The 15,476-nt window shown below is 47.0% G+C and overlaps 1 protein-coding gene across 2 annotated transcripts in view; it reads left to right on the forward strand.

The window, feature by feature from the left end:
• The first annotated feature begins 1,142 nt into the window (after positions 1-1,142).
• JPH1 (junctophilin 1) overlaps positions 1,143-15,476 on the forward strand; it is a 108,722-nt gene continuing 94,388 nt past the window's right edge. Inside the window, exon 1 of one of the 2 annotated variants that reach the window (XM_044293372.1) lies at positions 1,143-1,619. In XM_044293372.1, the coding sequence (XP_044149307.1) occupies positions 1,241-1,619 (379 nt within the window). In that variant the 5' untranslated portion in view covers positions 1,143-1,240. The remainder of the gene's footprint in view (positions 1,620-15,476) is intronic. The other variant, XM_044293373.1, reaches the window with a different exon arrangement.

A 15,476-nucleotide genomic window follows, 5' to 3' on the forward strand; every position in this document is an offset into this window, starting at 1 on the left:
TTCACTGTCCCATTGACTTGAATGGGTCCGCAAACCGTTTTCCGTGAAAAAAATAGGACAGGTTATATTTTTTTCACGGACTGGAACCACGGATCACGGACGCGGATGACAAACGGTGCATTAGGCGAGTTTTCAACGGACCCATTGAAAGTCAATGGGTCAGCAGAAAATCACGAAAAAACGGAACAATGGACACGGAATGAAATAACGGTCGTGTGCATGAGGCCAAAGCCATACTGTCGTGTGCATGAGCCCTTAGGTGCACTTCAGTTATTTGGTCAGTTATTTCCATCAGTTAGGCCTCGTTCACATTTCCCTTTTTTTTCACTGACGTGTGCTGTCCGCATTTTCTGCGGACAGCACACATACCCATTGATTTAAATGTGACCGTGGGTCAGTAAAAATATCACAGGGACATGCACTACTTTGATCCGTGATGCGTACCAAGCACGCCTATTGAAGACTACGGGTCCGTGAAAATCACTGACACAACATGGATTGTTCATGTTGCGTCCGTTTTTCATTGAAGACTAATAGGAGATACTTTGGAAATTCATTTTCACCTGAGCAACTTCCGTGAATTTCGGACGAACCATGGATCCTTTACGGACGTTTTAACAGATAAAACACCTACGCTGACATGGATTTCATTTGCACCTACATTGTGTTTTTTTTTACCTGCACCTGGTTTTGGCTCACAATAAGGGCTCATGCACACAAACGTATTTTATTTCCGTGTCCGTTCCGTTTTTATTTTTTGCGGACCGTATGCAAAACCATTAATTCCAATGGGTCTGCAAAAAAACGGAAGTTACTCCGTGTGCTTTCCATTTTCATATGTCCGTATGTCCATTCCGCAAAAAAATAGAACATGTCCTATTATTGTTCACATTACGGACAAGGATAGGACTGTTCTATTAGAAGCCAGATGTGGGTATGAGGGAGGCTGGCACCCGGGCTGTCGTCCTCCCCCCTGCCGGCAGAGGGCGCTTCTCCTCGCGCGGAGCCTCCATCCCGGTTTCGGACATTACAGTGGGATGAGGGTGATGATAACGAGGAGGAGTGCGGGCGGGGGGCGTGGTGAGCGGCAGATGATGCTGGCGGGCTCGGCCGGGGATTGGCCGGGTGTTGGCAGCTGTGAGTGGGATGTGGGGGGTGTACATGCCGCGCCCGGACCAGGGTGCATGCCGCCGCCGCCGGGACACAGTCACTAGCTCCCCGCTCCTCTCAGCTCCCCTGAATGACGGGCGGACGCTTTGACTTCGACGATGGCGGCACTTACTGTGGCGGCTGGGAGGATGGCAAGGCGCACGGGCACGGCATCTGCACGGGGCCCAAGGGTCAGGGGGAGTTCGCGGGCTCCTGGTCGCACGGCTTTGAGGTAGTCGGGGTGTACACCTGGCCCAGCGGCAACACCTACCTGGGCTACTGGGCTCAGGGCAAGCGGCACGGGCTGGGCGTGGAGACCAAGGGCAGGTGGATGTACCGGGGAGAGTGGTCCCATGGCTTCAAGGGGCGCTATGGGGTCCGCCAGAGTCTGTGCACCCCGGCCAGGTACGAGGGCACGTGGAGTAACGGGCTGCAGGACGGCTACGGCATCGAGACGTATGGAGACGGAGGTGAGTGACCGGCTGTGTGTGCCCCCTGCAAGTGCTCCAGAGCCAGGTGGGCACCTAGAGTGGCACCTCCATGTCAGGCATGTGGTTCTGGAGAAATGCTTTTTGACTGCTGTATGCCAGGTGTAGTCTGGGTATACTCTATGCCAGGTGTACTACCGTATATGCCAGGTGTACCCTGGGTATACTCTATGCCAGATGTAGCCCATTGCTCCTGGGTGCCACTTTCAGTGTACCACTGTGCTAAACACCTCACACTACCCATCCCCTGTGGCATAGGTATGGCATAACATATCTCTAAGTGCAGCACATGGTTCCAGCGCCATGTTATGGTGTGCCCCTCACTGTGCCTATACCAGTCCCCAGTCGGTGCCACCGGCCATGTAGTTTTATTTTGTTCCAGCTGGACGTGGGCGGGCAGTTTGCCAGTCCCTCATCTATCATTGAACTATAAATCTTAGCATGCCCTAATTCAGGGGTGCACAACGTTTCCTGGTTGGGGGCCACATTGCCAGACTGAACCAATGACGAGGGCCGCAATTACAATTTAAAGGTGTATTAACATCTGAAATATTGTACTTATGGCATATTGAACACACATTATATACCATTAATGTCTAGTTACACTTCTAGGACTCCCATCTAATAGGAGAAATACATGAAAAATACATGTGAGCAGCCACAAGACATAGGCATACATGTCTGTTACCAGATGGTTGGGGGCCGCACAGAATGGTATCAAGGGCCGCATGTGGCCCCCGGGCCGCAGGTTGTGCACCCCTGCTCTAATTCATAAAACTGGCATACCTGGTGATGGTAACATGAACAAGTGACGTCACCGGGTGCCGCTAGGCAGCTGTCACATCTATAAATAATAGAAAGGGGGTGGGGTGAGAGACTGGCATGTGTGGGCACATGTACCAGGGTGGTCTGGCATGGCATTACATGTGGGTTTTGCCAGTATTGGCGGCCGCAGTTCTAGCGAACGTGGAATTTCTGCGGCTGCTGCCGCACAGTGTGAACAGTGCCCATGGTAATGTCACAACTTCTGCTGCAGGAACATTTCTCCATTTCAGGATAGTGACTGTAATAACGGACAGGCTGCACTGGGCACTTTCAGGGGCACGTGTGCCAGTAATGTCAGAAGACTGGTACTGAAAGTGCAGGCTGGAGAGAACTGGCGCGCTTCTTTTCCTAATGCCACCACATGTGCCAGTCCGTGTAAGGGTGAATTCACAATATCGGCAGAGAATTGTGACCGTCCCTGAAGTTTCTGCCCGTGTGAATGTACCCTTACAGTTGGCATGGACATTGCAGGTTCCCAGTTTTTTTTTTTTTTTTTTAACTCTTCCACTTTCGTGTACATGGCACATGTCTTATTTGCTAAATGTGCCGCGTCGTTGGGTGGTGCTGAATGAAAATTTCCAACAGTCTGCCCAAAAAGCTGCCCCCTGTCATGGAGTTAATTTCTGTCTGCCCTTGTATATGTTTCTGCTTTATAGAACTACAAGTTCCAGCATTCCTCCTGTATCTGGTGTAAGTCTGCCAGAAGGGGAAAAAAAAGTGGAGCTCGCGACAAAGCTGCAGTTAATTCCAGGAACAGGACAGTTACATGTGCCCCATTGTGCCCTGGCAGATGCCAGCAGATCAGGCTTCCAAGTAAAGCTGCCACCTGTCATGGCCATGCTGAACCAGAACCTTTCCAGCTGTTGTGGGACTACAAGTCCCAGCGTGCCTCTGCATGCAGTACGTATAGGAGTTACCTATGACTAGTACTAGGCTGATGTCCTCCAGCCTATGAGCGGATTGTGTCCTGCTGGCAGTGAGGAGGTTAATTTCCAGAATACACTTGGATTCTGTGCGGACTTTTTTCGGGGGAGCAGGTGGCCAGCGATCATGTTTCCGTAGACTCGGCTGAGCGCAGCTCTTGCTGCTTATGTGAACGTCTCGCAGAAGATGTGCGGGCAGATTTGGGTCAGTGGTGATCGCTGGGAAAATAGCCCACGTTGTATGTGTCATCAGTGCTACTATCTGCCGTAGCCGGTCCCTGCAAGGTCGTGTTAGGGCAGGTTCACACTGAGCTTTTTCTGTCCTCACAAAAACAGACAAGAATTCTGCGTCGGGATTCCACTTTTTTTTTTTTTTCTTTCTTTTTTAGCAGCATTTTTTTTATTCCGACGTGGTTTTCGACCCTAATCATTTCAATGGGAAATGAGGATGCGGAATCCGCGCCAGGAACTGAAGTGTCCTGTCTTTTTTCCACGCAGCGTTTTTTTTTTTTTTAAACCTTGAGCGGAAAAACAAACGCACCATGTAAATGAACAAGCCGTTTTCCCATTGAAAACAATGGAGATGAATATCAAGCATTTGATGCTTTTCAGGCACACGACCGTAGTCTTTGTCCGCATCCGATAGGAACTTGAAAAATACAGCGGGACCTGCGGAAGGGAAAACGCAGGATGCACAGGGCTAGAAGCTGCTTTTTGCAGACTGCAAAAACGGATACGGCCGTGTGCGTAAGACCTAAGGGTCACCAATCGATGATGCAGTAAGTCTATCGCCACTCGTTTAGATCCATTTACATGGAGCGTTCGTTGGTGCGGTATGTAACTGTAAGGGTCCAATCACACATCCGCAAAATGGGTCCGCATCCGCTCTTCCGTTCCGCAAAAAAAATAGAACATGTCCTATTCTTGTCCGCAATTGACAAAATTGACAAAACACATATGGACCCTTAGTGCGGTCATGTGAGCACATACAGAACAGCCCGCCGGATATCTGCATTCCGACACTAAAGGGGTTTTCCGAGACTTTAATACTGATTACCTATCCTCAGGACAGACCATCCGTGTCTGATCGGTGGGGGTCCGACACCCAGGACCCCGCCCGTCTTACAAAACAGCGCCGTTCATACTATAGCGGCTGTGTTGGTATCGCACTCGGCCCCATGCAGTTCTATGGGACGGCAGCACTACTGCAGCACTGCTTCCTTCTCAGCTGATCGCTTGGGGTCCCTGGTGTCGGAATCTGACCAATCGGATACTGATGACCTAGTATTAAAGTCTGGGAAACCCCCTTTAACGGCGCACAACAGTTGTCTTCCGACTGATTCTCAGCATCTTTGCCGGGTTGCGGCCGGATCACGGCCGGTCCCCGTTACGTTCGAGCTTCCAGCAGAGAAGATCCTGGGAAGAGCCTGCCGGATCTCTAGCGCTAGTGTGAAACCACATCAGATAATGATTAACCCATTATTGACCACCTATACCTGTTTTTAGGGGGGTCATTACTGGGCATCATTTATTTATATTTTTTTTACAGCAGCCTAGAATAAGCCCGTGCAGCGGAGAGCAGGAGCGCCGCTCTCATATGAGAGACGGGTCGGCAGAAGCGACAATCGGGACAGTTTAACCTCTAAGACGCCATGGTCAATAGTGACTGCAGCATCTAAGTAGTCTTGGAGGGATTGCACCCACACTTCTGTATATTGACAGTGCTGCTGTGTTATATATATCTCGGTGTATATACACTACAAGTTCATACAATTGATCTTATGGTGAATTATCATATTGTCTGATTAAATTGTCGCCAGTCGCTTGCAGCAGATCCCCCAGTGGTTGGGAGGTGAACACACATAGTATGTCATATGCCTCACCCCCAGGCCATGCTGGTCACACCCTAGGGCAGGCATCCTCAAACTGCGGCCCTCCAGCTGTTGCAAAACTACAACTCCCAGCATGCCCGAACAGCCTACAGGTATCAGCCTACAGCAGGGCATTGTGGGAGTTGTAGTTTTACAACAGCTGGAGGGCCGCAGTTTGGGGATGCCTGCTCTAGGGAAATAGATGTGTGTGTGTGTTTGACACCCACTTTAAACAGTATTATGAATGACTTCCTGATACAGCCGCTGCACCATTCACCTCTATGGCACTGCCGAAGCCGAGTACAGCGTGCATGAGCCCCCACTCCATTGCCTTATGCCATTCACTTCTATAGGACTGAGCTGCGGTGTTTGGGGGACACATCTGCTGTCTCCAGAGACGAGATATCAGAGATGCCTCTATGAACGTGTTTGGGGTTAGGGTTAGGATCTATAAAAAATAAATAAAGGAAAGGAGTAAATCTGATTCTTGTTTTTTTTGTCACTGGCAGGTCGATCACTGTTCCCTGATGTGACCATAGAAAGGCTGATCAGTGTGGGTGCCAGGAGCTGGACCTCCGTTGATCAGAATAGGACTGGTACATATGTAGCAGTGCCCAATACCCGTATTCTGGGACTGGGGGGTTGTCTCACCTCATACATTGGGACCTCTGGGACCGTCGCCTATCTCTAGAACAGAGCCCACAAAGTGAAGAAGAATGGACCAGGCATGCGCGGTCGTCCTCCATTCATTTGTATGGTCCCGAGCACTGGATTGGTTATTTCCATCAGTCCTATACAGGTATATGGAGCGGTGGCTGCGCTTGCTCAGTGCCCTTCTCATTCATTTCTATGGGACTTCTGACAATTCTTCCGTTTTCGGTACTCCTATTGAAATGAATGGAGCACGGTCCGTTCTCCACTTTGCAGGCTCCATTCTAGAGATAGATGCGGGTCCCAGAGGTGGGATCTGCAGCTATCAGACATTGGTGGCCTTTCCTATCGATACACCACCAATGCTTGAGGTGCCACCACCCCTTTAATGAGCTTTTAGTGCTGAAGTAAATGAGTCTTGAAATCCGACATATGATGATAGAAGAACTATTGTGTAGATAATGAAGTGGGAGCCAAGATGACGTGAAGACTTAGCACTATATATACAGCGGGCACCTGCTGTACAGGCTGGTAAGCCGGGGCATTTGTCTCCTGCCACTCATGCCTGAAAGCTGTTTTTCATTGAACATATTTGCTATGAGCGCACACTCCAGTTCTTGGATAAGATTGATGTGTGTGGGCTGATTGCTGCATTGCTATCCTTCGGATCGCGGAGAAAGGTTTCTATGGGAATAGCTTTTTCCTTGTTTGGTAAAAATCCAAACATATGAAGAGTCTTCAAGTGTCATTTGTAAAATGTAAAATGTTTAGAATGAACTGGCATCTGTTGTATAATGAAGGCACTGGTTGCATCTGTCCGCCCTTGTATCTGCTCCTCATGTTAAACTGAGCATGTTATAAATGCCCCACGTGCTTATTTATATACTGTGCATTTTGATTATTTTCATAGCCTTTAAAAAGTTGTATATTATTTCGCTCCATAAGACGCACTGGACCATAAGACGCACTTAGGGTTTAGACTAATAAAATAGGAAAATAAATATTTTTCATCAGACCTCAGATCAGAATCTAGACCCCCAATTTTCATCATACCTTAGATCTGACCCCTAGATCAGACCCCCATTCCTCATTAGACCTTAAATCAGGCCTCAGATCAAACCCCCATTAATTATTAGACCTCAGATCAGAACCACCCCCCCCCCCCCCCTATTCTTCGTTAGACCTCATATTAGACCCCCAATAAGTAAATAAACTTACTGCTCCATCTCCAGACTGTGCAGATCCGGCGGTCTCTCCTGCACTCACCGCTCTCTGGTCTTCTCCAAGCCCCCACAGCATCAGGTCATAGTGTGCGCAGTAGGTCCTGGCGCTGTACGCAGTCAGGGAGTGGTAAGTACAACCAGCAGCCTGAGTGCTGTATTCACCGCTCCTGATCATACTCTGGATACTGGACTAGTGATTGCATTTATAATGGAAGCTTTCACCAGTATTTAAACCATAAGGTGCACTGCCAAAAAAGTGTGGCTCATGGAGCGAAAAATACGGTAATATATTTTATCCTGTTATTTAAGAGTTCCTCATAGAATTTTTTACAGGCGTTTTTGGTGAGTTTTTGTTTTTACTTTTAAAACTTGCCTTTTTTTTCTGGCATTTTCCAAGTTACAGAGAAGCCTATAGGCAATAGTGGTGCAGCTCTTTGAGGGGAAAACAGATCATTACATTATCTTTAAAAAATAAATAAAAAATGAACAAAAATATATTTCCCAAAATTAAAGGTAACCGGTTACCACAAAAGGCAGTGCAGCCTGTAGGCAGCATGTTCTAGAGCAGGAGCTGTTCTGTCACCTGTGGTGACGGGTTCATTCAAAGCTATAAGAAATGCAGAATAAGTAAATATAAGTAACCAGCAGGATTCCAGATTTCACTAAATCCTAATATTTGGATTTGCTTGTTCCCGGCTCTTCCACAAAGGAATCATTGATTTAGACCTCTTGCACGCAAACATATTTTTTTTTGCGTTCCGTATACATTTCAATGGGTCCGCAAAAAAAACAATGTACTCCGTATGCCTTCCGTTTCCGTTCAAAGATAGAACATGTCCTATTAGGCCTCTTGCACACGACTGTATGGCTTTTTCAGTATTTTGCGGTGCGCAAAAAATACGGATGATGTCCATGTGCATTCTGTTTTTGGTGGAACAGAATAGCTGGCCCCTGATAGAACAGTACTATCCTTGTCCGTTATGTGGACAATAATAGGACATGTTCTATCTTTGAACAGAACGGAAATACGGAAACGGAAGGCATACAGTCGTGTGCAATAAGTCTTACAGACCAGAGACATAACAATTAACGTCATGTAAAATATTTTGTGTAAGCACACATGAGGCCAGCATGTCCCGTGTGCCCATAACCCCCACCGATTGCCGACGCTAGAATGAAGGGACCTTGCTGCTATGCCTACAGCATTTTTGAGTGAAAAAAGCAGTTAAAAAGTCATGAAAAATGTATAATATCTGTAAATCCAGCCTTAGGGCTCTGTGCACGACCGTTGGATATTTTGGGGTCCATAAGTTGCAGATCCACGTATTTTGCGGAATGAAACGCCCTTTATAGAGCAGTCCTATCCTTGTCCGTAATGCAGACAATAATAGGACATGTTCTATTGTTTGGCGGAACGGACATATGAAAACGGATTGCACACTGAGTCATTTCCTTATTTTGCGGCCCCATTGAAGTGAATAGTTCTGCATACAGGCCGCAGACACCCCCCCCCCCCAATTTGTGTGCATGAGCTCTTAAAATGCCATCTGCTCACCTGCTTTATAGCTTTCTACCCGTAAAATCTCTTACTTATTATCCAGATCTTGAGGGCATGTCATGGTTTTTGCCACAAGTTTCTGAAATTTGTGGAAAAAACACATTGGGGGAGATTTCTCAAAAACTGGTGTAAAGAAAAACTGGCTTAGTTGCCCATAGCAACCAATCAGATTCCACTTTTAATTTTCCAAAGGAGCTCTGAAAAATGAAAGGTGGAATCTGATTGGTTGCTATGGGCAACTAAGCCAGTTCTACTTTACACCTGTTTTGATAAATCTCCCTCAATGTTTTTACCAAGATTTCAGAAAATCACAGCAAAAAAAACTCCTACTTATTTTAGCACTGAGGGGCTGTCGCTTTCTTTCTCCGAGATACTAGACGAAGTGCTGGGATATGCTGTAAAAGCGTAAACGGAGCAGCTCCAACTATTGGGACCACAGCTGACCCAGAGTAGGCATGTTCCTGCACCCCAGGTCCCGCTGCAGAGGTGGGCCTGCGTTCACTATGACTTTTTATTGATATTTATAGTTGATACGGGAAAAGTAAGGGCACAACCTGGTAACGCATATCACAGTTGCGATGTGGCCATGCAGCGGCTGAGTACCATGCAGATATACCGGCTGCAGGGACATGTACCTGAACTAATGAAGACTGCGCTGTATTGAAGGTCCAGTGAAGATAGCCCAGGAGCCATGGGACTGCTTTCTTCCTGAAGGAACAGTGCCATGTTTGTCTGTAGGCTTTCTCAAGGCCTTGTTCACATTTCTGTTTTTCACTGACATGTGCTGTCCGTGCAAAATGCGGACAGCGCACGTCAGTGAAAAATGGAACCCATACCTATTTATTGATTTATTTATTTTTATGTGCCTTTTCACCCATTAGTAACGTTTTGCTGACTGTGGGTCAGTGAAAAAATGACGGAATAATTTTCAGCCTAGCAGTGCCTATGGAATAAGGATGGCACACAGACCAAACGCGGATACTTCATGGATGAAACACGGAAATGTGAACGAGACCTAATGCTGCTTTCACATCAGCGCTGTTTATTTCTCTTGTAACGGAAGAATGAAAATAACGGAACTGACAGATTCGACACAGATTCAGGAGAACGTTTTTTTTTTTAGCTGGGACTGCTTTTCAGGACTTTTCTTTCCACTATTTTTGACTATATTTTTGTGACGGAAGCCCCAGACTTGGCTTACGACGCAGATGTGAAAGGAGCCTTAGTACCATATAAGTAAATCAAGCTGGGAAAATGTGGCCCCACCGTACGTTTGTAAGGACGCTCCCAGTGAGCAGGAAATCGGTGCAATGTCTGTGCATTTCTTACTGGTTTCTGTGAAGGTTATGGCTCCTGTATTAATGTTTGGGTAGCAGCATACAGGACTGGCGGTGGGGGGTGACGCGAGGGATCCGGTTTATTACACCACTGCTCATTAGGTCCCGGAATGAGTTTACATATGGTTGGATGACGCTACAAGTCAGAATGGCGGCGAGCGCTGGAAAAGTAAATATTTCACTGTTGCGGTATTTTGCACAGCAAAGTGGTGCTGAGTTCACACGTGAAAGTATTTCCTTCATCTTGCTTGTACCCACATGTCGGTCTGCAGCGTATTCTGTTCAGCATGATAGCATTCCCAGAATCTTCCACTCTGGTCATCCTTTCCCCCTGATATCTGATGTCCGTATTGATAGAGAGCCTTTCACCTGCTCGTATTTGTGTGGGATAGTCCATGTGTCTCATATCTGGCGATCTAATAACATGGCAAGGAAGACTGTAGCCACTTGAAATTAAAGGGGTTGTGCCAAGGTTGCAAATGATCCCCTATGCACATTCTCTATGGGACTGCCGGAAATAGCAGGCCACATGCCCGACCTGCCACTCCATTAGATCGGGGGGGGACGGGGCTCTCGTTCTTGGAAACGGTGGGGCTTCCCAGTGGTCGGAACTCCAGTGATCAGTTCAAGTTCCCCTATTATACCCTGTGGATAAGGGAATCCTAAGTCTACTTTCCGTTTGTGAAATCCGTTCAGGGCTCTCACAAGCGGTCCAAAACGGATCAGTTTGCATTCTAATACATTCGGAATGGAAAAGGATCCGCTCAGAACGCATCAGTTTCCCTCCGATCAGTCTCCATTCCGCTCTGGAGACGGACACCAAAACACTGCCTGCAGCATTTTGCTGTCCGCTTGATGACACGGAGCCAAACGGATCCATTCTGACACACAATCTAAGGCCTCGTTCACACTTCAGTGTTTGGTCAGTGATTTCCATCAGTGATTTGTGAGCCAAAACCAGAAGTGGAGCCTCCACAGACATGAGGTAGAAGGGAAAGATCTGCTCCTGTTCTGTGTTTAGAGTTGTACCTGGTTTTGGCTCACAAATCACTGATGGAAATCACTGACTAAACACTGAAGTGTGAACGAGGCCTAAGTCAATGGGGACGGATCCGTCCTCCATTGACTTTCAATGTAGTTCATGACGGATCCGCCTTGGCTATGTTAGGCCTCTTTCACACTTGCGTTGTCCGGATCCGGCGTGTACTCCACTTGCCGGAATTTCACGCCGGATCCGGAAAAACGCAAGTGTACTGAAAGCATTTGAAGACGGATCTGTCTTCAAAATGCTTTCAGTGTTACTATGGCACCCAGGATGCTATTAAAGTCCTGGTTGCCATAGTAGGAGCGGGGGAGCGGTATACTTACAGTCCGCGCGGCTCCCGGGGCGCTCCAGAATGACGTCAGAGCGCCCCATGCGTATGGATGACGTGCCATGCGATCACGTCATCCATGCGCCCGGGGCGCCCTGACGTCACTCTGGAGCGCCCCGGGAGCCGCACGGACGGTAAGTATGCTGCTCCCCCGGACTTTAGCGTCCCGGCAGCCATGGTAACCATTGAGAAAAAGCTAAACGTCGCATCCGGCAATGCGCCGAAACAACGTTTAGCTTAAGGCCGGATCCGGATCAATGCCTTTCAATGGGCATTCATTCTGGATCCGGCCTTGCGGCAAGTCTTCAGGATTTTTGGCCGGAGCAAAAAGCGCAGCATGCTGCGGTATTTTCTCCGGCCAAAAAACGTTCCGTTCCGGAACTGAAGACATCCTGATGCATCCTGAACGGATTTCTCTCCATTCCGAATGCATTAGGATAAAACTGATCAGGATTCTTCCGGCATAGAGCCCCGACGACGGAACTCTATGCCGGAAGACAAGAACGCAGGTGTGAAAGAGCCCTTACAGATAATACAAACGGATCCGTTCTGAACGGATACAGACGGTTGTATTATCTGAATGGATCCGTCCAATACGGATCCGCACAAAACACGAGTGTGAAAGTAGCCTTACTTACAAGCTTGGCACAACCTCTTTAAAGGGGGTTTCCAGGATTTCTATTTTGATGGCCTAGATTGACAACCCCTTTAATGACGCATAAAAATAAATAATAGTAATAAACAATAACTCGGACAACCACTTTAGAGAGTTTTCCCATCATGCCTCTTGGCCTGCATCTATATTGAGAACAGGGTTCTGTATTTGTGTGGCCGTGCATGGGTGGCTCTCTACATCCACCATTATGGGAGTCCCAAATACTGGCGAGCGCGGTTACACTACATTAGAAGTGGATGGAGAGAGTCATGCATGCTGGGGCACCTCTCCATAAGCTGCAGCCCTAGGACGACAGGCCGCTCTTTTTGGCTAGTTGAAGGTATCTTTTCTTTATCATATGTGGCTTTTGTACCTCAGGCCAATTTGTATAAGAAGCTTAGGCTACTTTCACACTGGCGTTTTGAATTCCGTTTCTGAGATCCGTTTCAGGGATCTCACGAACGGTTCAAAATGGATCAGTTCAGCCCCAATGCATTCTGAATGAATAAGGATCCGTTCAGAACGCATCAGTTTGGCTCCGTTCAGCCTCCATTCCGCTCTGGATGGGCACACCAAAACACTGCTTGCAGCCTGGCGATGCGGAGCCAAACGGATCCGTCCTGACTTACAATGTTAGTCAATGGGGACGGATCCGTTTTCACTGACACAATATGGTGCATTTGAAAACTGATCCGTCCCCCATTGACTTTCAATGTAAGTCAGGACGGATACAAGCGTTTGCATTATAGGTGCGGATCCGTCTGTGCAGGTACCAGACAGATCCGCACCTAACGCAGGTGTGAAAGTAGCCTCAGATGAAGTAGTCGCGCTGTAAATAGTAGCATTACTTGTCCGGATATTTCAGCACATGTAAAACTCTTCAGAGGGGTCGGCACCTCAAGAAAGGAAGTTTAGCTTCTATATGATAAGACAAGAAGGATAAGATGAATTGGAAAATAAACAGGGAAATAACTAGGCATAGACCTGCTCTCCAGGATGTGAGGGGCAGCTGCGCGCTCGGAGGGAGGGTCTGATGTGTAGTCCTGATATTTGGCTGTGAAGATGAATAGAAGTGGTGGAGATTCCAGTGTTGTGTACAATTGTCTTTTACTATTGGCCTTTGAATGAATAATATTCAATTTTGAAATGGCTAGCATAATCGTAAAGGAGATGAGAAGTAGTGACTAGGAAGGTCTAATATGGTTCACTGGAAAATGGACCAAGCTAGACTAGTCAAAAAGTTTGACCCCCATGAGAAGCACCAAATCCCAAAGTGTTTCAGAAAAAAATCCAACAGATCAGCAGGTGATTAATCATCTGCCAGTTAACTCCTTAGATCACCTGCTGGTCTTTTGGATTTTTTTCTGAAACACTTTGGGATTTGGTGCTTCTCATGGGGGTCAAACTTTTTGACTAGTCTAGCTTGGTCCATTTTCCAGTGAACCATATTAGACCTTCCTAGTCACTACTTCTTATCTCCTTTACACGCTGATCCCTTTCGGCGTGAGCGCCCCCTTAGCTGCCTTCCCTGCTACTCTTGATTTTCTCGTTCTTTTTCCACTTTTTTTCTCTCTCCTCCATCCACTGGTGCCTCTAGTTATATCCTATCTCTTGGAGTTCTCCACTAGATTGGATTAACCCTCGTTTTTTTTCTTCTCTTTATACCTATAATAGTAAAGGAGCATTCACTTTTAAAATGTTCAAAAAAGTACCATAAGTGTGACCAATAATATGCTGGATATACAGAGGCAGCACCTCGTGCCTCCAGTGCAAAATCTTTTACACGGTCTTCAACCCACCATGTGCCATTTATAATACTGGTGTCTTCTTCTGTGGCAGAAGAACCTCTAAGCCCCACCAGGCCTGTGCCCCACCTGTACAAGAAGCACCACTGATTGAGTACCTGACGTATGTCCATATTTGTCTTCTTTTATATATCATTTGGTCAGGTCCCTGTATAATAGGATATAGCATGAACATCAAGCTGGAGCTCTGCCTTTCAAATTCTGCTGGAGAATACAAGGTGCCAAGTATAATGACCTGTATTCTGTCAATGGCATTAAAGACGTTGTCCTAGATATACAGATTACCTTCCTGTACTTCCTTAGTCCCAGCGTCTTCTCTCGTCCCTGCCATACCAGTGATGGTGTTTCGTATTGACTTGACAGCTGTAGCCGGCCTCGGTAGTATACGGCATGCGACCGTGGAGGGTAGTGATTGACTGCAGCAGTCACATATGTTATACAGGCATGTCACCGCTGCAGTCAGGACAACAAAGGCTAAAGGAAAGGATGGAGCTGTGGCGTGGGACTGGAGTCGGGCAGGAAATTATACCATTTTCTTTTTATTAATCTGAAATACCTGCTTCCAGTATTTTGCGCTCAGATGCCGTGGTCAGGATTGAACACGGCATCTGAAGTGAAAATTTTCCGCAACCGGTGACATTAGCCGTGGGTGTCTGCTGTGGAGCAGGTGCCATCTTTAAAGACCCGGCCAGCGCTGTACTAATACGGCGCTGGTCGGGAAGGCGTTAAGAAGCCTCTGTCAACATGATCAACCCTATTAAACCGAGCATGCTAGCTGGTAGGGTTTATCATGCTGATTAAAATGATAGCTTTCTGTTGTCTGAAAGTTAAACCGCTACAGCGATATCTGCATATAGCGCTGCTTTTGTAATGTCCCTGTGCAGCAGATGCCTCCATGCTTCTCCTATTTGTGACACTCCGCTCTGGCTCAGACCTTGCCTTTACAATGAGAACCAGATCTTGAAGTAGATAAGGGGAGTATTATGTGTAAGTTTCAGGAAAGAAGTAAAATTCGCCCTAGAGCTGTGTCATAGCATGAGGTTGTATACACTACTTACTAGCAAGCATAGCAGTACTTTCATCAGGCTATTTTGCCATACATATAAGATTGTAATTGTAACTTTTTATCAACTTGTTATGGGTTAAATGAGGGAGAAAAAGTAACAGAAGAAAACATTTGTAAGACTTCTCTCCAGATTATAGCCCTGCCATTTTAAGAATAGTGGCTTTCTATGCTTAGAAAGCTAATACTTATCACTGATTTTCAATATGTACAATATATTCTTGTGAAGAAACCAGTAATAACCGAGAGGTCCCATAAAAATTAATAGAAAGCGCAGCGTGCAAGTGCAGCCACCGCTCCATTCACTTCTATGGAGCTGCTGGAAGTAGCCGAACCAGTTTCCACACCCATAGAAATGAATGGCGTGCAGCTGCACATGCGTGGTGTGCTCTTATTCACTTTGGGGGCCCTGTTCTAGAGACAGGTGCTGATCCCAAAGGTGAGACCCACACTTATCTGACATTGGTGGCATATCCTAGCGATATGCCACCAATGTCTGAGGTGAGAGAACTCCTTTAATATTGCAGGCACATGCTTACCACAGTGACTGCTTCG

The sequence above is a fragment of the Bufo gargarizans genome, chromosome 5 (genome assembly GCF_014858855.1).
Source record: "Bufo gargarizans isolate SCDJY-AF-19 chromosome 5, ASM1485885v1, whole genome shotgun sequence".
Lineage (NCBI taxonomy): Eukaryota > Metazoa > Chordata > Amphibia > Anura > Bufonidae > Bufo > Bufo gargarizans.